General features: G+C 29.8%; 1 protein-coding gene across 10 annotated transcripts in view; it reads left to right on the plus strand.

Annotated features, from left to right (window-relative positions):
• Positions 1-26221, plus strand: part of LOC121129244 (uncharacterized) — a 37005-nt gene that overhangs the window by 1907 nt on the left and 8877 nt on the right. For 9 of the 10 annotated variants that reach the window (XR_011783565.1, XR_011783564.1, XR_011783563.1 and 6 more), the window contains one exon: positions 877-1067. Coding sequence is in view for 5 of the 10 variants with exons in the window: in XM_071893325.1 (XP_071749426.1) it covers positions 877-1067 (191 nt within the window). In the remaining 5 variants the exon portion in view is untranslated. Of the gene's footprint in view, positions 1-798; positions 820-876; positions 1068-26221 lie in introns of those variants that run through there. The other variant, XM_071893326.1, reaches the window with a different exon arrangement.

Below are 26221 nucleotides of genomic sequence, written 5' to 3' on the forward strand. Positions count from 1 at the left end.
AAAGCTAATAAAGCGACGTTATCATTCATTTAAGGCAACTTAATTCATAACAAGGCAACATGGATGTCTGAAATATTATTCAATTAATATAATTGGATGTAACATCTATGAAAAAAATATTCAAATTACATTTTATGATTTAAAACACATTTTAAATCATTTAATGAATGATCAAATGTCAGAGAAGTATAGTGACTTCGACGTTGGACTCATTTCTGTCTTTGTCTATTTATTGAATCATTAATTTGATTGATCAAATTCGACGAATTAGAATGACTTGATTGACCAATGTCTTAATTTTGGTGAGTCAAGTTATCTCCAATCACATTATAAACGAGTCACTCCGTAGTAATTCTCGCTTTACTTAAGCCACTTATAGATTAGTCATAAGTCCGATTGAGGATATTTGTAGCTTAAAATCCTTTGATTCAATTTGATCCATTTCTACTCAAAGTAAATATTGTAACGTCCCTAAATTTTGTAAGTATTCTTTTTCTATCCGCATCAACCAATGTGTTTCTCACGATTAATTTAGTTGGATTTCCATATGAAGTCCCTCAATTTGAATGAAATAAGTTTGATATTTAATTCTTTTATTTTTATACGAAAATGTGAGATTTTATTCAAATGAAGAGTCGAAGTTTTATATGAATAATATTGGATCGACAAACTCATACATATATATAAAACTAAAAGTGATGTAATTGAATAACGCTCAAATATTTTTCTACCTTTTTATTTATGACACTCTTTGGTCAATATTTACCAAAAGATTGGGGTAATAAAAAAGAAAAAAAAAATGAAAATCACGAGTGTGAGGTGTTATTCACTATATACATATCTATATATGGAGTTTTTACTTTTTTTTATACTTAGGTTTAGGCTCTATGAGCCCTGTTTCTATTTGCAATGATGATAAAAATGGGAAGCAAAAACGACATAGAACGAGATTTTCGCCATCGCAGCTCAATGAACTTGAAAGAAGCTTTTCAAAAACGCATTATCCAGATATTTTCATGAGAGAAGAGCTTGCCATGAGGATAGGTTTGACGGAATCCCGTGTACAGGTAAAAATTTATCTTTTCATTTGCATGTGTTTCTATGCTATTTACATTCCCACATATAAATACAGCCAAACCTGAATGAAGTGGCTAGGCAAAGAAAACTGGATATGACCTCTTAATGTGGTGACATACTTAAAAGAGGTGGTCGTTAGATCAGGTTTGACTGTATATGCACTTATTCCCTGAAACCTATTAATAATTATTTATGTATATGAAGACTCCTTATAAATGAAGCCTTGTTGATACATTTGAAGGTGCTGAATGTTGTGAACAACGTTCCAAAATATGTATAATTAGGCATTTTAAAGTCTTTAAAATGTTAAATAGTATAATGGCATACATAGGTGGACAATGAACTTAGTTTATGTGTATGATCTAATTGAGATATCTTTACAAGAAATTTTAAATGTGAATCTTTCGAATTAAAATGTTCTTTTGTAACAAAAAAAAAACACCATTTCTTTAGGGTTACGAGAGCGGAAATACCTACTTTTGTAATACAAGCCTTACATAAGGACAATGCATCATGTAACGAAGTAGCTCAAGCACCTTCCGCTCTCTTTTCTCTGTTAATAATGTTTTCTACTTGTGTGCTATAGGTCTGTATTATTTATTTTTCCCCCACCTCGTCTCTTACGAAGAAAGTCGTTGACGATGAATTCCATTGATAATGAAAATTTATATACTCCCTCTCTCCTTTTGTGTTTTTATATTTATTTTTGTTTATTTTTGGTTAAATCCCGTATATTTCAATCTATTTCGAGTTTGTTCCTCTTATTTATATCATTGTACATAGTATATTATTATACATATATATTTTGTTCTATTTCTTCTTCTTATTGGGGATAATTATATTAGAAAGTCATAAGTAAGAAAAGGATTTTGAACTTTGTTATATTATTATTGATTTAACATAGAAAGAGAGAGAGAGAGAGAGTGTCACTTTAGTCTCCTCCTGTAATTAGTATGTCAATTATTTCACAGCGTCATCCCTATTAATGTGTCTTTTATATTATAATACATTATCGTCATCGTAGTATGACTCTAAGACACATCTTTTTTTTAACGCATCCTTTGTGCAAATGGCTAATAGCCAATAATAATAATAATAAAACACTCTTGCTAGGAACAATTAATGGAGGAGGCAAAGGTTTCATTTCATGCAATGAATAATTGATCATTATTGCTATTAAGGTTATAAAAGGAATAAGGGAAAGTGAAGATACAAAAATCAGAGGAAAAGATGTGTGATTCATTTTTGTTTTGTTTTCTTGACTTCTTTGTCACTTAATTTTCAGTTACATATATTTTTATTTCTTTGTGTGTGTGTGAATATATACATTAGTCACATACATAAACCAAAATTGCGTAGATCCATTTTTCTAAGTTTTACCATGTATGTGTGTTTTATATACAACTACATACATATAATATATTATTATGATTACACTGGCTCATATATATTTATGAAGTTATAATAGGCAATATCTTCTTGTTTAATAACACTCGAGACACTTTATTGTTCATAATATTTCTTTTTTTTTATAAGCATATTTTTCTTTATTTTTATTTAAAACTCTTTTTATACTGTATTTCACTTGTGTACTCCATACAAGTAAGCTTATGTACATTAGGTTGGTGCTTATTTTTTACATGTTGGAATATGTGGTCCTACCTAATTCATTAACCGTAGTTAGCGTCTCAAAATCTTCCTTTTAGTCTATAAATATCATTCCCTATGTTCGAACTTTTTTTGAAAAAACATTTCGAGGAAGCTCAAAGGGCCTAAAGTTTAGAAATTTTACATTTTTTATTGAAAATAATGTGTGATTGTTTTGATATCATTGATTTGGTAGATATTCCAGCTTTTTGAGGAAAATAGCAATTTTTGATAAACAAAATGTCTATAAAGGATATTTTATAAATTTTTTGGAGAATTATGGTTCTATGCTTTCAAAAGAACGATAAGTGCTGTGACGTGAATTGTAGCTTTCTGCCTTTCAGTCTGTCCTTTAGCGTATCACAGCCAAACTAGTAAACTGATATGTACCGAAATGTACAAATACAGAAAATCGTTTACTTAAATAGACAAAAAAGTACAAATTTGGGATGATTTTGACTTTGGTGACCTTCTTTCGATGAAAAATATCTAGACAAATATATTTTATAAAATAAGTCATAAATTTATTTTGAAATAAGAGTTTTACAAAATAAATTTAATAGAAGAAAATATGACCTCCGTGGTCGGTTGAGGGCGAGAGCAACAACAAGGGGAACAATACATATCATTTTTCTATTATTAACTACCAAAATGCAGCAGATATATATGCAAAATATTTAATGTAATTCTTAATATACATTTCCTTGAAGGCCATATAATTTCTTATTGTTAGTCAATATTTACTTAATAATATTTTAAATTCTTGCATTTTTTTTTTGTATAATTATAATTTAGATAGTCTATGTTTCTTAGAATCGGGTTATAAACGTCTATGATCTTCGACTACTTGGAAGAGGAATTGCAGATGTGATTCTTTGGATGTTCATACACCACTATATTCTTGAATTAGACCCACTCCAAGCTCGGCTAAATTATTAACAACTTCTTTTCACGACTAATCCTTTGGATTGGCCAAAATAAATGACTCGAAATTTTTAACCTCAGTAGAAGATGTTGTTCACAAACATGATTGAAAAACTGACCTAATTATAAGTTCCATTAGCTGTATTTCAATTTTTCGTCAAATAACACATAACTTGAATAGTGCCTCAGTCTTGTATGGTTTTGTATACTAAGTCAGCTTATGCTTCACATTTTCCGGATAAAAGCTTAGCAACATTAAGTAATTTATAAATTATTTTCTTTGAATCGATATGGGCAGTCGATCAACCTTATTTTCCACTATAAGACTAGGAATAATTATATCATGCTAATGAATTACAGGAGCAATGTTACTTTGGAAATCTATCTTTATTTTTGTAGCCTTCGCTATTCCAATCTCAGTACGTTTTCAGAGAATTGTGTCTATTAAGAGTAAATTGATCGATGTTCTGGTTCGTGACTTTATCTGTAGTGGCTAAAATAAACACAGTTTTTTGATCTGATACTTAGTAATAGTAAAATAACACATTTATATTGTTTAGTTCGTCGTTTCTCTCGGCCTCAAATGACCTCGATCGTCATAATTATATAAATATTACTGCAATAAAATTTAAATTGTGAAACTTTTTTATTTCTCAAAAATTTATAACTTATTTTATAAAAATTAGTTATATAGATATTTTTCTTCAAATAAAGGTAGTAAAAAAGGTCACCATGGGGAAAGTCATACAAATTTTCCCTTTTTTGTTTATTTAAGTAAACAATATGCCTTTTGGTATGTATCAGTTGAATAGTTTGTCTCTGATACGCGAAGACCGATAGGTGGACAGCTAAAATTAATGTCACTACTCTTGTCGTTCTTTTGAAAACATAATTCTCATAAAAATTTATGAAATCTAAACTTATTATTTTTCATAAAAAGCTGTAATGTCTACCGAATAGATAATATCAAAACAATTTTTTTTAACACTTTAGGGCCGTTGAACTTCCTTTAAATATTTTTCAAAAAAGTTTAAAACTAGCTGATGTTTATAGACTAAAAAGAACATTTTTTGACCCTAAGGACCTCATATGAAAAAATAAGATCCAACATAATGTACATTGTACAAGCAGTGGCTTAGCCAGTTGGTCTGGAAATCATAGATTTTTGTCCAACTTTGGTCTACAAAAAAAAAAAAAAAAAAAAAAAAAAAAAAAAAAAAAGGTCTCACACCGAGTCTCAACACTAGTAGGCATCCTTTACTGATTAGTGGTGTTGGATCGGTCTAAAAAAACTGCAGTCCTAATAAAATTTGTCAGTCCTAGTACCCGTACTTATCAGTCTTTTATGCTAAGTACAACAGCTGAAATAGTAACTACGTTATTTTAGTCGCTTTTATATATAGAAGAAAAAATTAAACCTCTAATATCTACCAAGCCCATCGATCTACATTTCTAATATTTTTTAAAAGTGAGATATTGATTTGATCTTTTTCTGATAAATTTTTTATTAAAATCAGAAAATATGGTCTTTGGGATATTTAAAGTAAAAAAATACGATGAAGATCAACCATACTTTTTTATGACAGAAAAAAAAATAAAAAATAAATAAATATGGTATTAAGTATTTATTGCAGAATCCAATAGCTACCAAATAAGATATTATATGCATCCATCAGATGCGTACTTTACAAACTACAATCCAAAACGCAAGGATCTTCAAGACGATTTTTAATCAAATTCATCATGGAAAGGAGCTAATTATATGGATCCATTTTAAATGATTGAAATTTGTTCCATCTGGTCTAAGAAAAAAAACAACTAAAAAGACTATATTCGTGTCAGTCCGGTCCTAATAAAATGTGTCCAGTTATCCTGTCATAGAGCCTATTTGTAAATCGTTTGAAATTTATTCCACCCGACAAATGAATGTTAAGCAGGTGTTTGAAAATATCTGAAGTAGTAGATTTAGAAAAATAAATTGTCTTCCCTATCGTTTTCACCTCTTCTCCAGCATTAGACTGTCTAAAAATCATTCATATATTTGGTCGGGCTGCTGAAAAATCATGATTACTGAGTATAGATTTTTAAACAAATTTCTAAAGGCATTGGAGGAAGTATGGTTGAGAGATTATATCCTTCCATATATACTTAATATTTTTGTGATTAGATACTGAAAAACCGAACATAAAGTATGTCAAAGGGAAAGGAGTTTCATCTCCTTCGATAATAGGTTCAAATGACCTATTAAATATACTTGATAATTAAGTTACTTTTCTTATTAACGCATATGCTAAAGAAACATTTGGAAAATATTGCAACATGATCAATCTTCAAACATAGTTTTTATAATAGTTTGGTATAACTTGTAGGTATATTAAAACACCAAAATGTAAACCAAATTTAAATTGTATATTTAATATACAAATTCTCCTGAGAGCAATTGATTTCCAACCTCCTTCCTTTTTTGGTTAGCTCTCCCCCTGTCTCTGATTTAAAGCCAAAGGGATTTTCTTTTCTTTTTTCAAATTTTTTATTGATTCACCTTCTGAATAATAAATAGCTTAACACCCTGTGATTCATGACTATAACAATACAACACCACTCTGTAAACAAGCCATTTGAAATATTTTAAGGGAGTCTTCTTTCTTTTTCTTACTCAAGAGTCAATACAATAAATTCCTTTTTTCTTCGGTCATATTTTACTATTATTATCATGATCAAAAATTACTGTTATTTGGTAGTACTTGAGGGATTTTATTGTTGTTTTTTCACACCTTTTCGCCACAATTCTCACCATTCGTTTTTTACGACGAGTTGCCCTCATGTTTATAATATGTATATACATATATCATCACCATCAAAGATAATAAATATTACATCCTTGATGCCCAGGCATGACTGACTTCTACCTATTTACTAGTGTTGGGTTCCGATCTAAGAGCATTATAATTTATGTAAGACCGAACCATAGAAAAATAAATACATAGAGACGACAATGGGAGTTCGATTGGCATTCCATACCATATAGTGTAGAGTAAAATATTCCGTTTACTGCTATGAATAGCCACCACAATGGTGCCGGAATCTATTTTCTAGGGGGCCGGAGGGGCTGTAGCCCTCTAAATAAAGGAATTTTTGGTTTTTATTGGATTTCTTTTTCGTCAAGTGGCGGCAAAATATAGGTTAAAAAAAATTTAAGGAATTATTTTCTAAAAAAAGCTGGTCATTCGACCCAAAACATGCAATGGAGAAAAAATTTGAATTTTAGAAATTTTTTCGAAAAAATTCCCAAAACCAGCCCCTTCCCCCCCAATAAATCATGCAGACATCCCTTCGGGTCAAATTATATAAAGGTGTCCTCAATAAGGGCGCCTGCAGATTTTTTTTTTTTTCAATTTTGACAGAATATTCCAAATTTGACAGGGAGCTTTTTTCAGAAAAAAAACTTAAAAAAAAAAGGACTAAATGACTCTTTTTTTTTCTCTGGAAAATTACAACATCTATAATTTTTTAGACAAGACGAATATTTTTTATTGCTATATCTATAAAAAAGTCCCTATGGTTGGTGTGCCAGCCACTTGACTATGTCAATAATCATAAAGGTATATTATAATTTCATCGTCAGCTGAAGTAATCAAGTTGATTGTTTAACTTTTCATTACCCCATCAGAGACACTCAGAGTTGAATATCAATTTCTTTAATGGAATTTTTGATTATTATATAATAATCTTTATTATATTTCGCAACCTCTCCTCCGAAAAGAAACAGAAAAAGGACCAAAATCAGTTCGTAGTTAGCCCATTCTTCCAACTAAGGAATTAGTATTGAAATATGAACGAATTCGTATACAACCTATCAATGTTAAAAACACTGATTAGAGGAAAAGAAGACGAAATTTTGACAGCTGACAACCAAATGCAGTGCAGATTTTTGTTTTTTTTGAGCTCGGCGTTACCTCTCAAACGCAAAAATATACAGTGGTTGTTGTTCCTAGCTGCCGATGTTTCTTCTTCTTTTCTCCTAATTAGTGTTCTGAACGTTGATTGGTTGAACTATAATTAGCTCTTTAAAACTGTGAACAATGCTCAACACTCATTGAACAATAGTTGAGAAGAATTGCCCAACTACTGACTGATTTTAACCCCTTTTTTTCTATTTCTTTTAAGGGGGAAAGATTGTGTGATACAATAAAGGTAACGGCGTATGAGATAAGGCCCTGTGGAATAACCACGCGATGCGATTGTTAATGTAGATGTTGCTCCAATCACTAATCAAGATAATTGAGAGTACATTCAATATATATAATATCTTTTTAAACTAAGTAATACAATAAGCTTTTAAAGAACCTAAAAATCCCTCAGATCTTTTTTATTATCCGGAAAAGGCCAGTTACTCAAAGCCGATTTGGGTCTCCTATCTTTTCGAATAATACAAGTTTGCTATTTATATACTCAGATATTTCGGATATATATCTTTAGATCGGTCCCATCAATTAGGGACTTTTTTTTCTAAAGAAATAGATAAAAAGTAAAAATGATGTGTTTTTTTATCCATGACCTTTTTTCACATTATTTTTTCTGGATCCACGGTTTCAGACCGCTCTGATACTTTGATGGGTGAGCTGTCTATTAAAGAGTAGGATTTAGAACATAATTACTTACCTAATTTTTCTATGCATTTAACTACTTGATAATACATATACGAAAAGTATCTTTAATTTATTTTTCCATTTTGCCTTGGAATAAAACTCTGAGACTTTTCTATAATGGATGAGGAGGAATAAAAGAGAAGAGAAGTGAGAGGATATTATTATATTATATTTTGTGGTAGTGGTTGGTATTGTTGATTTGAGTGTGTGTGTGTGTGTGTGCTATATTATACATACACTTTTTCTCTTTTACTTTTCCTGACGGATAGGATCCTATGGGAGTTAAAAAAAAAAAAAAAAAAACACCAACTATCCATTTAGAGAAAAAGAAATGAAGAAAAACCTTCTCTAGAAAGAATGGAAAACTCAATAGATATATTTAGATTCATTATACGTATCTCCATATGGCAATAAACGGTACATAGAACACGCCATGATTTAATTGAGCATAATATATACATTTATATCACTATAATCGCACTCCATAGTTAAAATTGAATAACTAGTCAACCATAATGTTTTTTTTGAATTATAATAGTAATGTGCCGAATTTTAAATGAGACCGATCAAGACTGAAGTTTGACTAAATTAATTTGGTCTTATTAAAAATATAACAGTCTTAGACCCGTCTAGATTTTCTTGGCCGAAATCCCAAACTAGTTTTAAGCAAGATACCGTTCTATTTAAGATGATTTTTTTTGTAGAATATAAATAAATAATAGTTTTAGTTATGTTTTGAATAAAATCACCTTGAACGAAAATAATTATTTATTCAGATTTTACGATAGTTGAATGAATTATTATATTGCTACTTCTTTAATCAGATTTGTTGAAAAATTAATTTAATTTGTGAGCCATCGTAGCGTAGGTGAGCCATTGCCCTACTTTTACTCTTTCATAATGCTATGCAACCAAATTCTGGTCTTGGAACGTCTGTCAGCTGAAACTCACATTTATTATTGTTATATAAGACGCAGAACACGAAAATGACCATTAAAACATTCAATTGTAAAAGGTTTGGCTTTTATTTACGATTCAGAACCGTATTCTAAACCGAAATAACTTAAAGCTGGAAACTAAAAGTATTAAAACAATGAATAAAAAACATTCCAGCATTTGGAAGATTAATTATTTATCAAATTATCTCGAATACAGTTCCTACAAAATGTGCCTGATCATAAAAAAAATTAAATAAAATGAAGGATCATATTTGAAAACTAATTATATTTGGAAAACGTGATTTAAAAAAAGGCTTTATAGGCCAAACCTGGAGCAGTTGAAATATTTAATAGTCATTTTCGAGTTTTATGGCTTAAATAACAATATTAAGTGTAGGTTTTAGCCAATGAACGGAAATGTTTTCGGAAAGTGCAAGCAATAACAATCATACGTTTATATTAGGCCTCTTCTTATTTCACTTTTTTTTAATCAAACAAATACAAACTGATAGTACAATCTAAAAAATGAAAAGGAAACGTTTACAACAAACATCATGGCACTCAATATTTCTCTGTATGTAACTTATAAAGTCCCTCTATGTCAGACTTTGCAAAACTCATATGGATTATGAAAATACTTTTAGAGTCTAATAAAAAAAGTATGTGGTTTTAAATGCAAGCAGCATTAAGTTTAAATATTATAGTGGTATAAATAATTTTGGGTAGTGTTGTGTTGGTCCTTATTTATTTGGTCCAGTTCAGCCAAGCCATAGGACAGGCCCTATTTGTCTTTGGGGCGGTCCATAGGACTGATTAAACAAAAAAGAAATATAGTTGAGGGATCTCATCAAGGACCTAACTTTATAAGTTGTTAGAACTGATATGCGGGACTGAACTAGGCCGGACCGAGACTGAACTGTACGGTACTGCAGTTTTCAATCCTAAATATGGACCGGCAGAACACTTATTTTGGGTATTCTTGACCATAATTATTCGTAGACTTCATTTTTTTTAAATCTAAGCGATTGAAGTATTTCACATTCGGCAATTAAGTTCGGGAGTTCGAGTTTCGCACTTTTTGAAAAATTGTTCGTAGATAATATTCTTGGAAAATTCCTTCAAAATATGTAAAATGAAAAATAGCAATGTAGGTATGAACTATGAAATATTTACTATTAGTAAAAAAATGGTGTACTTAGATAGGTAAATGGAAGGGAATTCATTTCCCAATAGTTACTGCTTGAATCGTTTTTATAGACATGTTGCAAATAATAGGTATGCTCGTAGGATCTTTGGATTATTAATTAATTTAATTTTCTGCAGGTTAACTCAAATTTGGGAATTCATGATTGTTTTGTTTTTTTCATGTAGAAAATAGTGACTGCATAGAATACCCTTTTTTTAAATGAGATATTTCTTAAATTCCCATAAGTAAATCGACTTGGATCCATTTTTCGAAGAAAATAAAAATGTACAAATACTTATGTCCATGTCGATTATCCCATGCCATTATCTACTTTCTTACTTTCCACTCTCATCTCCCTTAATTAGAAACCTTTTTTATCATTGATAAAAATTAATACTTGGAATTCTTCAAATGAGAAAAGTATATATAAAACTTTTTGACAGAAAAATAAAGTTTCCTTTTTTTTCTTTTCTTTTTTAGAAATAGAAAAACTTTATAAATGAATCCATAAATTAAGTAATGAAAAACATACCACGTATTACAAATAATAGAGTTATAAGATATATAACTAAGAACATACATACCTAAATACTAGGTAAAAAAGAAGATGTTATGAAATGACTCTTTAATCGACCAATTTTGTATTTGATCCCTCGCAAAAAAAACCCAGTTAATATTGTATTTTTATTTATTATTCTAGCTCTGAATCATGGGTAATGTTGAGTTGCTCCTTATTTATTTGGTCCAATTCAGTCCTATGACCGGTCATATCGTTCCTTGTAATTTCTCTAAAAAATGTTGATGGTTTATTAAGCCAAATAAGATTTATGAAATATATATTAAGAGCATTACATAAATCTTGCAAAAAATATTCCTATTTTTCATTATAATGCATTATAATACGAAGAGGTATTATATTTTTACTTAGTTACATATTTTTTTTTATGTTCCTTTAATTATTTGAATGAAGTTGCAGGGATTAAGTAAAAGTAAACATAAGGTTTATTATTTTGTACTAGCGAACCCTGCGTTGCTCGGTCGCAATGGTCAATGTTATTTCTTAAAGTTTATAATCCTGCGGTGCGGGCGAGCATTATAATATTGCGCCTGTCTAGTCCACTTGAGCTCCCAAAAACAATTTTTGTGTTTCAGTTATAGAATATGCCTTCCCCCCTCCTCCAAAAAAAATCGCCACCCCTGCCTTAGCCTAACCAACTTCAAAAGAAGCACCCACACTAAATTTCAGGCTCCTTGGCCCAACAGTCTGGGCACTCATAAAGGAAACACTCACACAAACTCTATTATTTATATATATACAGATTTCAGTTACTCCATTTGACCTAGAAATTGTTTTTGAAGTCCATATACATAGTGTATATTTCCTTTTCTGGGAGCGACTGAGTATCGAATCTCTGCTCATTGAGTTCAAGGGAATAAATTTCTCCGTAGCAGCGTTGTTCATTGAGCTACATCGCTCCACTATATAATTTATTATATTATACAGCAGAATAATTAAAAAAAAGAAAATAATCCGTAATGACGTCACAAGGGATCGATTTTACCTTTTTTAAGGAATTGGTGTGAACGTACTGAATTGGACTGGGGTCTTTTGTCCTAAATTAGGACCTACACAACATTAATCATGGTTAGAGATGGGAAAAATAAAGATTCCCTATGAGGGGTTCGGTTCTTGAACACAATTAAATTATATATGATCGAACATTAAAGTTTTTTTTAGGTAATTCAAATCAAATAAAAAAAATTATCTAAAATCTTGTAGATTCTATATAAAAGTATCAAAGGATCCTCTTTTTTACGAGTTTTGTTCAGGGATAAGAAATGTCTTGGAATGAGCTAAAGGTACTTACGAGGGTAGATTGATGTCAGTTCTACCACAATGAAACTCAGTGAACCACTTTTTGTGATGAAAAAGATTTTTCAGATACTAATCAAGCAATTTTTCGATTCCGCTTTTTTTTTTTTATTGCGTAAAAAATAATATTTAATTAACACTTGAAGTTCACTTTTTTCCATTTTAAAAATAAACAAGAAAGACTTGTCCCGTTTGAATGACTTGTCAAATTAATTAAAATATCAGCATAAATTTTTTTGACTACATTATCTAAATAATGTGGTCAACAAATAATTTTTCCTCACTTATCAATCTGCCATCGTATTTGAATTCTAAAAATGATTTTTCATTTGAAAAAAACAAACAAATATTTATCTATTTGGCCTTGTTCAGTCGTAATATTGATTTTATTTTTAGATTCTCTTCTTTAATTGTGTGTTAGTGACTATGTAATGGTATACATTATTATTGAATCCTCATTTATTTGTGTATATTTACACAAAGCACGAACAAACTTCTTTCCCTATGACTTGTTCATTCATTTACTTTTAAAAAAAAGTAATTTAAAATTTTTGTCATTTTTTTCTTTAATATACCATATACTATTTTTAAAATAAGGGAACAACACACACACACACAAATGATTTATGTTTTTTCCCTTCTATTTAAAAAGTAGGAGATTTTTAAATGGCGTCTTTATTTTCAAAAAAAAAAAAGGCTATGGTGAAATTTTTTTAATAGGACGATTTAATATTCATGTGTTTTTCTTAATTCAAGATCCTTAAATGTGAACATAATAGGGTATAAAATATAAAATACATACTTAAATTTGGAGAAAGCTTAGGAAATATCGATTTCAAAAGCAATTAATTGTCATCTCAGAGATATTAAAAATATTGAATAGTAGTTATATGATTTCCGTAATATACATTAAAATTATATTTCTTTTCTCTGAATCATTTTAAACTTTTGACACATAGTCATTCTGTTTTTAAAATAGGAAATCTTGTAATATGTGATGAATTATAAAGGACTACTCATTTCGCGTTCTGATAGCAACTTTGGAGTCTCCTAATGAGTGTTCATATAAAAATAGAGAGAAATATATGTATATATATATTTTTCATTCGTATTATTTTTTAATTATACCCTAATTGTTCTTTTGTTGGTTTTGGGCAACGCCAGTTGTAATGTACTAAACCTATTTTTTGACATTAGGTCAAATTAAGAGCAATATTTTACACAGCACAGTACGATATCCCAGACAATCTACAAGTTCAGTATATTGGAGATCCTGGTTTAGGAGAATTGGATTTAAAAAAATACAAAGTTATCTACATGCTGGCTGGTCTTATAAGTAGTATTTTATTGGTCCCCATTTAAAACTGCAGTCTAATACCACTCTTCGATCCTTAAAGAAGGTAAAATTGATCCCTGTGGTTGTCGTTGTGGATTAGGTAACAGGAAAATGGAATAGTAAATACAGCAAATTTATTAAGTAAGTCTCTCTTTATGGTAACGTCATGGGATCCTTAGCTTGGGTAAATGTAAGACACAAAAAGTAAAAAAAAATATACACTTTAAAAGCTATCAAAGAAGCAGTTGTTGGACATTACACGCATTTAATCATATTCAACTTCATATTGATGCATTTATAAAAATTGAATATATCAATTTGTAAATAACTTTCCATTAAATTATTATCTTTTCCTATATGATATAATTTTACACATACATCATTAGAAAAAATATTATTTTATTTATTTTCTGTATGAATTGACTGAACCCCTGGATAACAATTTCTCTAAGCAATATCATCGCCATTTTTTAAATTTCCATGAATTTCCATCGTTACTCAAATCCAGAATGCATTTTTTTTCTTCATATAATTCTTTTATTTTGAATTTATATACATTTAAAAAAAATTATAATGCAGAATATCTTCTTTCTTCAATTCACAAGGATTCTTTGAATTCTGACGTACATTTAGATGCCTGAATTTACTTCTTTTGTTTTTGGCCTTCCATTATCTTTTATGGTTTTTATGAATTGCAGATTTTTTTCATTAATTCCAAACTTTCTAATAAATTAATCATTTATTTTTATATTTCTATTTCAACCATTTCTTTTGGGGTGTTCATAATATCGTTTTTACGAAAAAAAGGTACTTTTTTATTTAAAGCTGATAAATTGTATTTTTCTTGTACCATCTCTTAAAAACTAATTATAGTTAAAATGCAGTCAAATTTAACAAATTTTTATAATTTTTTTTTCTTTCACATGAACTTTATTTGTCGAGTCAAATCAAACTACTTTGAGAAACAAGTATACATTGGTTTAAAACTTTTTTCTGACAATAAACTTGTCTATATTTTGATAGTTGCTGAATAATTGCTTCGGCTGATTTCATCTTTTCTAAATGAGTTATTTCAGGTATTCAATGTTATTTATTTATGAACCAGAAAACATTTTTCCAACTAAACCAAAGACGTGAAGTTGAATTAGTAATATGCCCTTTTCCTCGAGCATCGAAAAATCTATTGCTACAAAATTTATATTAGAATTGCTTAATAATGATGTTGATTAATGTAAAAAAAATCTATTTTTCAATATAATGGAGAAAAACTGATTTTTCTCCGTTTCTTTTCTGTAACTTATATGATTAGTATAATTTATATATTTATGAAAATTTCGAAATCACTCATTGAGGAGAAGCTTGATACATTTTTAATGTTCTATAATATGTATATTGAGGGAGTTATTATTTCCAAGGCCTAGTTGTTTATTTCCCCAAAAATATTATCTCAATTTCTTACTCAAACTCAATTTTTTAACTATCTCAACTGTTCCCAATTGTTTCTGGATACAGGAACAATTGCAACTTTTGAAGGAATGCTTTTTAATACAATTTGTAGAAAAACCATTTATTAGTAAAGTGTGTGTAAGCTAATCGTACCGGTTTTATAGTAAGATTTCTTTCAACTTCATCAATAACATGTACCTTGTACTTAGTATCAGGCTATAGTAATACCTTATAATTTCAACAATTATTTCTCAATATGTTCTCTTATGTTGGTTCAATGGCTTCTGGTCTGGGTCTGAAGGCCTTTCAAACCTTGATGATTTAGTCATTCGACATATCAGCCCACTCCTCTTCAACAGAGGTATTCAGGGAATCAACTTTGCAGTGGGGAACTTTGCTGGCCTTGCTCTCCACGAATCCCCATATTAAATTCTCCAGTGGGGGAGTATTCCCGTGATGCTCTTACGGACCTTACGGACAAGCTCTACATAGCAATTCAAAATGTCTTTTATAGAGTGATAGGCGTGGATAAGATTTGCAATCCATTGCCTTTTTGTCTCCATTTTTGTTGTTTGTTGACGTATAAAAGCTGATACATTTCGGAACTATTTCTTTTTAATAAACCAACATTGATTGCAAGTAATAATGTATTTATACTACACTCTGTATTCTCAAAACAGATAAAAAAATAGCAAATATATGTAAGTATGTTGTGTTTAATTTTAAGGCGGTCTAAGTCGAACCATCTCTGAGGAATTTAGCCGAAAGTTACAAATAGTGTTGCAACTATCCCCTTTCACCCCCCCCCCCAATATACTAAATAATGGGCTGTGCATGATGTTCGTTGACGACAATACAATATACATAGACTCTCTCAAACTGTCATGGGAGATGGGAAGATATATAAGAGGGGGAAGGAAATAAATTTCTTTTGTTATCATTATTATTTTTATCATTTTGCCTTTTTGACTTTGCAAATTCTCTATAGATTTAGAGAAAATACATAAATTTTATTATTTATTTATTTTTATATCTTCATGCCATTAATTTTGTGATAATGGGATAAGAGTTCAAAAAAGGGAGACAGAAAAAATATATATAGGCGTATAGTGCATCAATTTTCTCTTTTCTCTCATGCTTTACACCCCTTTTTTGAACTCCCCATGTAAATTCTTTGAAAGGTAGACTAATGGAGAATATATTTATTATATCCAAATTCATACATGGTCCAGACTTACATAGTCGCATTAAAAAATGAGTTTATTACAGAAGAGAGCGTGTTCCTGGCGTTACGGGTTGTATATTAAATCGAAAGCGACGCCATTTTGGAGGTCCAACTCTTTGTTTTATAATAGTAATAATCCCAATGTTTTAATGCCCAAGAACTCCTAAGGAAACATCATCTAATTACTTTAAAAATGAAAAAAATAACTATTGTTGTATAGGAGCAATGGTATTTATTTTTTTAATTTAGTACCTCTAGTCGAAAAATAGTTGGTATTATGTTAAAAGTTTAGAGTATTCTTAAATATACAGAGTGCAAAATATTTTACAAGCGCTCATTATTGTTCCACTAATCAACGTTCAAAGCATACTTAGAGTGTAGTAGAAAAATCGCCTGCTGATAAGAAATGCTGTGTAAATTTTCATTTTAGGAAGACACATTTGTAAGGTTTTACAGAGTATCATACAAAATTGCTTTCTTTATTTTGTGATAACATAAAGTATTATGTATTAGTCCGAAGCCTCTTTATGATAGAGTTATAGTTGTTACACTTTGAAATATTCTGGGACATTCTATCAATCTCTCAAATTCCTGCTAAATAGATCATGAATATACATATGTAGTTATGGAAATTTTATGTATTTTGGGCATGTTTAAAAAAAAGCATAATAACCTTGACAATTGGAATAATGTTTTGGGGTAGAGAAAAATAATGTTAATGATGTTTCATTAGAACAGCTACTATCAGCTGAATCAGCTGTGATAAGGGAGGAGGGAGTGAAGGATATAAACAAGGACATTTACTAAAATGGCTTTGATGTCAATCTTTAATTCTAATCTCAGTCCAACAATTAATTACAATTATAACTCTACAATAAATCCTCAAGTTTACTCTCCGTCTATTATGAGCACATACGAAAGTTCAATCAGTTTTTAAATAAAATTGTATATAGCAAAAAAGGAAATTCACTACTCAGGACTTAAATACATAGTAATGATAACTCCTAAGGAAAATAAAATTAATTCTTCAAATTACCAATTCCAAAAAAAGAAAAAGGCCAGCTAAAAAAATACACACTAATTAGATCAAAAAATTAAGGGCAACATGATGTGTGGTGTACATAACTTGTACCTGAAGTACTCAAAATGACATCCGTTTTAACACAATTTTGTCCATATGTATGCGCTGAGGCTCTCCTCCAATGAATGCAAATTTGGACTTCAGGAAAGGAATTTGAAATAAACGTTAATTCTGTAGGCTAAATCTAATTTTGAACTACTCTGTAGTTAGAATATGCACTAGGATATATTAATCCATGAATAATGACATCTGGTTGATCATTCTCATATCAAATGTTCACACATTTTAATCTTTTCTTTATGTTTTTTGAATCATCATCAACAAATATTAACACATTCAATCCTTTTTTTCCTTCTTTAATGTGCATATGTTTGACATATGTTTTTTTTTTGTGTGCATACATAATATGCCTCAAGAAATAGATTAAGTGCTCACTAAATCCTCTTTTGTTGTTGCTGTTGCCTTGCAACTGTTGGATGGATATAATTCTGCATAATTTTTGATATTGATAATGATGTTGTTAGTATGATTATCTTTGAGTCACTGATTTTCATAACAATAGGATAATTTTTTTTTACTAATAATGAAAATGTCAGGGGGATTTAAGGAACGCATTTATTGGAAATAGCTAATGGCTATGAATTTTTCTATTAAATTTTCCTTCTTGCATTTTTGACATTGAGCTTCATTTTCTATTATGTAAACATTTAAGAATATATCTATAATGCACAAGTATTGTGCGTTTTCATTCTGACGTCATTATTACCCAATTTGATAAGGTATTAAAACCCGAATTTTATAAGAATAAAAACAATTTTAATAAATTAGTAGGTTTAAAAAATGAATTCATTGGAATAGTGGTTATTTACATTTTTACACCTCGATTATCCAATTTCAGAATCTAAATAAAGTCACTCTCCCAGATTCCCAATGTAAATTAATAAAATGAATTAAAAGAAACATATATATTTAAAAAAAAAAGAAGATATTTATTTAATTATTAATTGTAGTCAAGTGTAAAAGTTGTTTAAAAAAAAAAAAAAAGACTAAAAAAATAAATATTATATTTAATTCCAAAACCCATTTGTTAATTAGATGAAGTTTTGGTCGGTTTTGCTTAGTAAGTAACCACAGTAGAACCTACTTAGGCTATAAAATAAATCTGCTTTATTGAATTAATTATATTTTATATTAGAACTATTTGTGGACTCTCTTTACACTCAGTTAGTGAACTGGTTATAAAATAAACCCAAAAAAATACAAACCTATTTAATTACATGATAAATGCAGTTGAACGATTAAAATCATTGCGTCATTTAAATAAAGTCTCATTTTTTTAAATAACTGCGTAATAATTTTTAAATTTCTAAAAATACTTGGATGAATCGATATAAAATAAATTAGTACTCATCAATTTTGATGAGGTTGCTTGTATTAAAAAAATATTAGCTACAATATTACGTTTTTTGTAGTTGTACGGTTGTACAACTCAAACCTCACATTAAAAAAATAGAATAATCTAAGAAATCAAAATGAAAAACAAAAGAAGGACATTTAAGCAAACCATTAATTAAATTTAGTCAACCTCGATTAAAAATATATGAATAATTCGTAAACAAGGCTTTATCAACATAAATAAAGAGCTGCATATCATCAAATTTAATGTTTGAGGATCATACTGAAAAGTATTGGCGATCAATTGAAAATTCAAAGGAATAATCAGCTAAGATAAATCTTGGGATCTATAATAGCTCAGTTCACTAACCGAGGTTAAAATTTCCACTTGAAACAAATCTCCGTATGGCATATATAAGTACAAATATGTTGCCTTTTAATATATTTGTTGTTTGTATAGAGTTTACAAAATATATAAGATTCCTTGTTAATCTCACATTCATGATTGTTAATTGTTTTAGTTGTGCTCTCTTGGGTCTGTAATGAAATTTTTTGACAATCAAAGTTAACCAGCCATATGTAAATATAGAGAATATTTGTCTGACACGTGCAAGGATATTGATCCCAGAAAATTTGTCTTCTTCAATGTCCTTTGTATACTTGCAGTATATATAACTTTCGGAGAGCTATCGTTTGATATAGAAAGATGGGATGACAAGCTATTTTGTAATGTATAATATATGTTTGGCATGAATTATATTTTCCTGAATTTTTGGAAATTATATTCTTCTGTGGATTGTTAATGAACAACAGCTCTTAAGTATCAACCTCATATAATTGCTTTTTTATTATTACAGTCATTTTATGGTATGTGTATTGGTCTCTATCGGGCTCATATGTTTTAAGAAACAATAATTTTAGACCTCTAATATTAGTTCTGTTTCTGTATTAACAATGTTATAAGATATAAATAATTTGCAATTGGAGTTTAATGATTCTATTACCAACTATTTTCATATTTTTTAAATCAAATAAACCTTTCAAAAATTCCTTTTTTTCTATTATACTCAAAACAAATAAAACTATAAACCATTGATAAAAAAATTAATTGAGGTAACAAAGGCATTTTGATTGACAATTCGGCACAGTAAGTAGGTAGTAAATTGCAATTTTTAGTATTATGCTATGGACATCAGCTATGGCATAGGGCAGGGGTAGGCAACCTTTGAGACATGGAGTGCCAACTTCAACATTTCTAATCAATGAGTGTGCCACTATCAACAATAACGGGTGAAAAGTACAACAAACTACGGGAGTATCTTCAAATTTGCGCGTGCCATAGGTTGCCGACTCCTAGCACAGGGTATAAACAGAGATACATTAATTTATAGAGGTACGGGATAGATACCGATAAAAAATTTGCATTAACATAAGATTTGGAGACCGTACGGGAGATCCACTTCAAGATAAGTTTATATAATGACTTCTTATGGGATAAATTGCTGTGACTTATGATTTTTTTTGGCTAACGAGCACGGTCTAGGAAATAATTAAGTGTTAACGTATGTTAAAATATTACTATATATTGTTTTATCTCTAGCTATAAAGGTGTACTTCAATTTTTGGCATACTTCATTTATGTATGATCCCCCCAAATAAAAAATTACTAATATGTATATCAACAGATAATTGAATATCCTTGATTTGGTGTTTTCATACGATTTAAAAAATCCCAAAACTTATAGAACTTAATACTTTAATGTTTTGTGTTTTTTTTGGGCCTGAAAATAATTATATTATGTGAAAATATTTCATAGAAGTAACGTATAATTACTAATTACCTACTTAGCATGTTTTATGACGCAAACTTATAGTAAAATCTACTCACACTTACCAACAAGGTGGTTTCAGATTTAAAAAAACTAACAATTTAACACATTTTAGTTAAGTATTATGTAAAAAAATTGTATTATTTGTATGTAGCATATGTCCAACAAAACGCATTTATGGGCTAAATTCTTAAAATGTATTTTTATCTTTTGATGATGCCTCTTTTTAATGTATATTTTAAAAAAATACTGAGATTAGCAAACATATATACTATGAGTTTATAGATAATTTGTGGCAAATTACCTAGCCAAATTAAAAAAGACATGTGTTGTCCTTATAACAGTCGCAATTTGAGATATACGAGGTGTGTTCAAAAAGTAAGGTTACCGTTCAAATTTCTCGGTCAACGTATATTTGGTATGCTAGATTTTTATTTTTTTGTGTCAGATTTTGTTATAATAGACTCAGAGTCTTGGGTAGTATTATAGGGCTTTTAAGACAACACAGGTGAGATCCCTTTTATGTGTTAATTGAGAACTTTGATCTAATACATTCAGTTTATGTTAGTAATTCTACGTGGTGTGTTCCTTTATATAAATCAAATAATATCTATATAAAAAAATACAATTCAATTATTTAAGAAGTATGTTTTTTAAATGTTCCTTCAATTGTTTGGTTATAGTTCCACTGATTAAATATGAGTAAAAATTCTATTATTACAATTTCTGCATCTAAACTAGGAATTGTCATTGAAATCCATATACATTAAGGATACTTCCTTCTCTAGAAACAACCAAGACACTAACTTACGAACACTGAGTTCAAGAGAATGATTTTTTCAGAGTGCGTTGTTCTTTGTGCTATTGTTTCTATGGCTTTTATAAAAAAATAATATATTAATTTGTCGAGTTAAAAAAATCTTGGACAGGATGCTTTATTGAGATTCTAAAAATTGTTGTAACTAATTTTTTGGTTCTTGGAATATATTTTTCTTGGTCAGGATTCTTCAAAGTCTCTTGTCTTGGTCTCAACCAAGGTTGCCTTAACCCTACCACCAACTGTAACTTTTATCGACCTTCATTTTATTTCTGTTTTATAACATTACTTATATATTGAAGTACGCTTTCACTCTTACGAGTACTTAATTATACTCAATTCTCCTTCTAATTATTAATATATACCAGTGTTATTTCGTATACCGGTGCTATAATGATATCAGAATATTAATACACATAAATAAAAAAATATGTTTGCTAATCACATTCCTTTTTTTAATTAACATAATTAAATCCATCATAAAAAGGTACATACATTTAAAGAGCTTAAGTTCTATAAATTTTTGGATTTTATAAATCTTATTAAAGCAACAGGTCAAGAATATTTGTTTATATATTATTCATTAGTTTTTGGTCCATACTTAAATGAAGTCTGTTAAAATTGAAATACATTTTCATACCTAGAGATAAAATAATATACCGTAATATCTTTATATACGTCGAGCCTGCTAATACGTTTCTAAATACAGTTCGTTTGTCAAAAAAACTCATATTTCCTAGTAATTTTATCTAATAGGAAATCACTAGAAAAATTTAATCAATTTCTATTCGAACCAGTACATGCAATGTCATTGAGTCATCAAAATGTTGCCATAGAAATAAAAAAGCCCAAGTGTTTCTATTAAAAAAATATATGAATGTTGTCGGCTTATATAAATTTCAAATTAACAATATTGTAAAATAGTGTGATTTGGACTAGTTTTAATCGCTATATAAATCTTTTCAATAGTTTTTTATTTTATTTTTCAAAAGTGTGTTTGTCGGGAAAGCTTGTTCTTTTCAAGTCAAAAAGTAGTTTTTAACTTTTTTATCTCTATTACAAAATTTTAGAATTTCAATAAATTTCCAAATTGACCTATTTACAAATATTTTAAACTTTTTTTCAAAATAAGTGACTTTTTATTCCTATAAATTAAATTTTTGTGAACAGCTGTGAACTTTTGAATTTTTTTCCAAAAAAATATAATATTTAAATTCCCCCCCCCCCATTTTATATTTTTAAAATTTTATTCCAAAAAATTTATTTCTAAAAAATTTAACATTTGAAATATTTTTCCAAAGATTTAATTATTGAATTATTTTTCAAAATGTTTAATATTTTTAAAACTTTATTAAAAAAAATTAATTTTCGATTTTTTTAAAAAAATTTTAATATTGAAGAAATTTAATTCGAAAAAAAAATTTTTTTGAAATTTTTTTTGCAAGAAACTAATTTGTATAATTTTTTGTCAACAGCTGTGTACTTTTGAATTTATTTTCAAAAAATTATATTTTTCCTTAACAGCTCTGGTTTTTTAATTATTTTTTCAAAAAATTTAAGTTTCAATCCCACCCACCCACCCACAAAAAAAAAAAAAAAAAAAAAAAAAAAAAAATTCTGCATACGCCCCTGTAAACAATACATATTTAGATTTAGTAAATTGCACAGTGCACAACACACTATCAATTTCTTATCCGCAACTACATATTACATGATATTTTTTCATCGTTTTTCTATGCTGTACATATTTTTTGTTGTTGGTGGTAGTATTGTCATGACTATATATGTATATTAATATGTGCTGTGCTGTGATGAAGGGGGGAGAAGGGATTTTTTTCTTAGTAGAAAAAATATATAAATCTTTTTCTCTTCCCTAATATATATGTATACCATATAGCATCTGTTGAACGCGTGGGACTTATTACACATACATACATCTACCATGTATGTACGTATGTCCATGATTCCCCCGCGTTTTCATTTCTCTTAATCCCGAATAACAAACAATCTCTGACTTTCCACCTTTTTTTCTTCTTCTTCTTCCTCTCTCCGTCCTATTCTTCCCCTTTTTTCTTCTTTTATTTATTTATTTATTATTTAGAGAATCTTCTTCATTTGCTTCTTTTTGTTCTTCTTCTCCTCATTTTCTTAGGATGATGACTCTTCTAGGTATTATTACTGCAGTTACCACACCACGTCTTCCTTTTTTCTTCTTCTTTCTTCATCCATTAGCTTTTTCTTCTTTTTAATTATTTGTACATCTTATGAAAGCAATATGTAACCATTTATATGTATCTACAGGGGTGGGCAGAATATTTTCAAGTAAGCATAAATTAAAACAAAATTGAATGCATGAAATTTAAATTGAACAATTAGTTGTTATATCCTTCAATATGATCACCCTCGGCATTGATCACCAACTGTAAACGGGATATAAAGGCTGAGTAGGCTTTTATTACCTCTTTCTTATTGAAGGATGACATTTTCCTCTTCAGAGAGCTTCAGGGACCTCAAAGAGCTATGCGGATATTCGTTTACCTTCTTTCTCAGCTCTGATCATAAGTAGACATCACACGGATGAAGGTTAGGGCTGTTGGAAGGTCATTCATAAGCTTTCGAGGCAATGTATGATAGTTTTAGCAACATGATAAGGCGTTGAGTCTTAAATACATATGAATCTAGTATTTGGAGGTTACGTGGCTTCCAGCCATGCCATCACAACATTCTTAAGAATGTCCAAGTACACTGCGGAGATCAATATGATACCGTTGTCACATATGTGAACCGGCATGATATTCCATTGCACTGGTGAGCAAACACCATTATCTTAGACAGGAACTTGGTCTTCATCACAGGAGGAACATTACCTCTCTCCTTTTCCAGCTTCTGGTCATTCTTTCGCTTGCAGGCAGCTTCCAAGGGAAGTTTGAATCATCACTGAATAGCTTTTTGATATATGGATTTGATTTACAAATTTGAGGAGTTTCTTGCCTCTCTGCATCTTGATGTTATTCATCTTCGTAGTAAGAAGGTGAGGTCTTCCCCTGATATAGCAATTGAAGCCAAGATCATCCTTGATGGCCCTGTCCACCGTCCTCCTACTGTTAGGAGCATGATCAGCCATTGAGATGCCAGGATTGGCTTTGATGGACCTCTTGGGCCCAGCCAGGAATTGTAAAGTTCCCTTTTTATCTTTATTTGTATCACATGAGGAGTGGAAAAGCTCCCTACCCACCTTTAGTTGCTTCCATACGTCATAGACAGTGCTCCTGGTATATCTTGTAACTTTTATGATTACCTTAGCATTGTTGCCGGCCTCAAACAATTCTGCAATTACTTTACGTGTGTTCTCTTACTGTTTCCGGGTGAAATTGATCAGATTAAGTTAAAAACAAAAGATGTTGTCTATAGACAGTACTTTCAGGTGAGGTCAGAGCTTTACAAGATAAACGAACTAGATTTAAAAAAACAAACAATTAGAAATAAGTCCAGATACCCCTGTATATCTCGTGTACAAGTCTTAACTTCTTGTAAGCAAATTTTACAAGTTGCAACACAAAAATCAGATACATAGTTTTAAGATAATAAAATATAGAGTCCTACTAAGTTCAGTAGTTTACTATGCTCCTAATTCGCTATTCTACCAAAACAGTTGTATCTAAACAAACCGTGAATCTCTTTGAGGAGCAGATGGTTGTATATTGAATGAATGGATGGTTGCTATAATTATGCATAATAGGGGTGTTGGTATGAAGGTCGAATTAATGCTATCTCTTCAAGCACTAGTCACCCTACTAATTAATTTATGAAACAAAAATAAATTTGACTTTTTGCTCAATATTATAAGTTAGTGTATTTTTACTCAGCCTCTCAGAGTTTTTGTCATTGATGCTCTTTGTTCAACATTTATAACTCTCATTATTTCAAAACCTGGATGATGTCCTTATAACTATTTATAAATGAAGGTTTATCACATGTGCTTTCACTTTTATGTCTTAGGGATTAATATGACAAATTGAGGAGTTATATAAACATTATTGCCATACATGAGTCTTTAGTATATTGGAGTCATCAAATGCATATTTTCATAAATGTATCTACAACTTAAATTAATATTTAATTACAATTTTATCCCCGGTAATTTTATTTACGAGGTTTCATTATGCAACCAAACGACAGCTCAAACAAAAATAAACAAGTTTTGTTTTTATCTCATACTTCTACATGTAAAATGTCGGAGCAACAACATAAGGGCAACGCATGCACAGATGTAAGTGCCAAGAAAGTTGCAGAGACCGTTAGCAACTCTACCCAGATTGCTTACAACATCAAGAAGTTTATTACAGCCCCATACAGTCAAGAAGAGCCGAAAAACTTCTGTATCAACAGTATCACTAACTTTTGGCCAGCAGCCCACCTCCAGACTTGACTTCTAACCCCTGGACTTTGCAGTTTGGTGTGTCTCGGAGAAAAATGTCTGATGCACCTCCCATCCAAATTGGATTCTCTCCGAGCTACCGCCATGATAGCGTGGTACACCGTGAACACGGCCTTCATCGTCAAGAGGTGACAATATATTCGCTGGCGTATGTAGGCTGTTATTGCTGGTGAAGGAGGAGGACATATTGGGGGAAAAAAATAGCTAAATATATTATTTAAACATATCACAAATTGGTTTTGAGGTGTCCTTTCTTTATTCCATACAAATCACGTTTCTCGGGTCCCCACATTGTAGATCTCAATAATAATTTAAATATTTAATAATTAATTAGAAAACTAGAGAATGAGTGATAGTGTT

This window comes from Lepeophtheirus salmonis, chromosome 14 (assembly GCF_016086655.4).
Source record: "Lepeophtheirus salmonis chromosome 14, UVic_Lsal_1.4, whole genome shotgun sequence".
Lineage (NCBI taxonomy): Eukaryota > Metazoa > Arthropoda > Copepoda > Siphonostomatoida > Caligidae > Lepeophtheirus > Lepeophtheirus salmonis.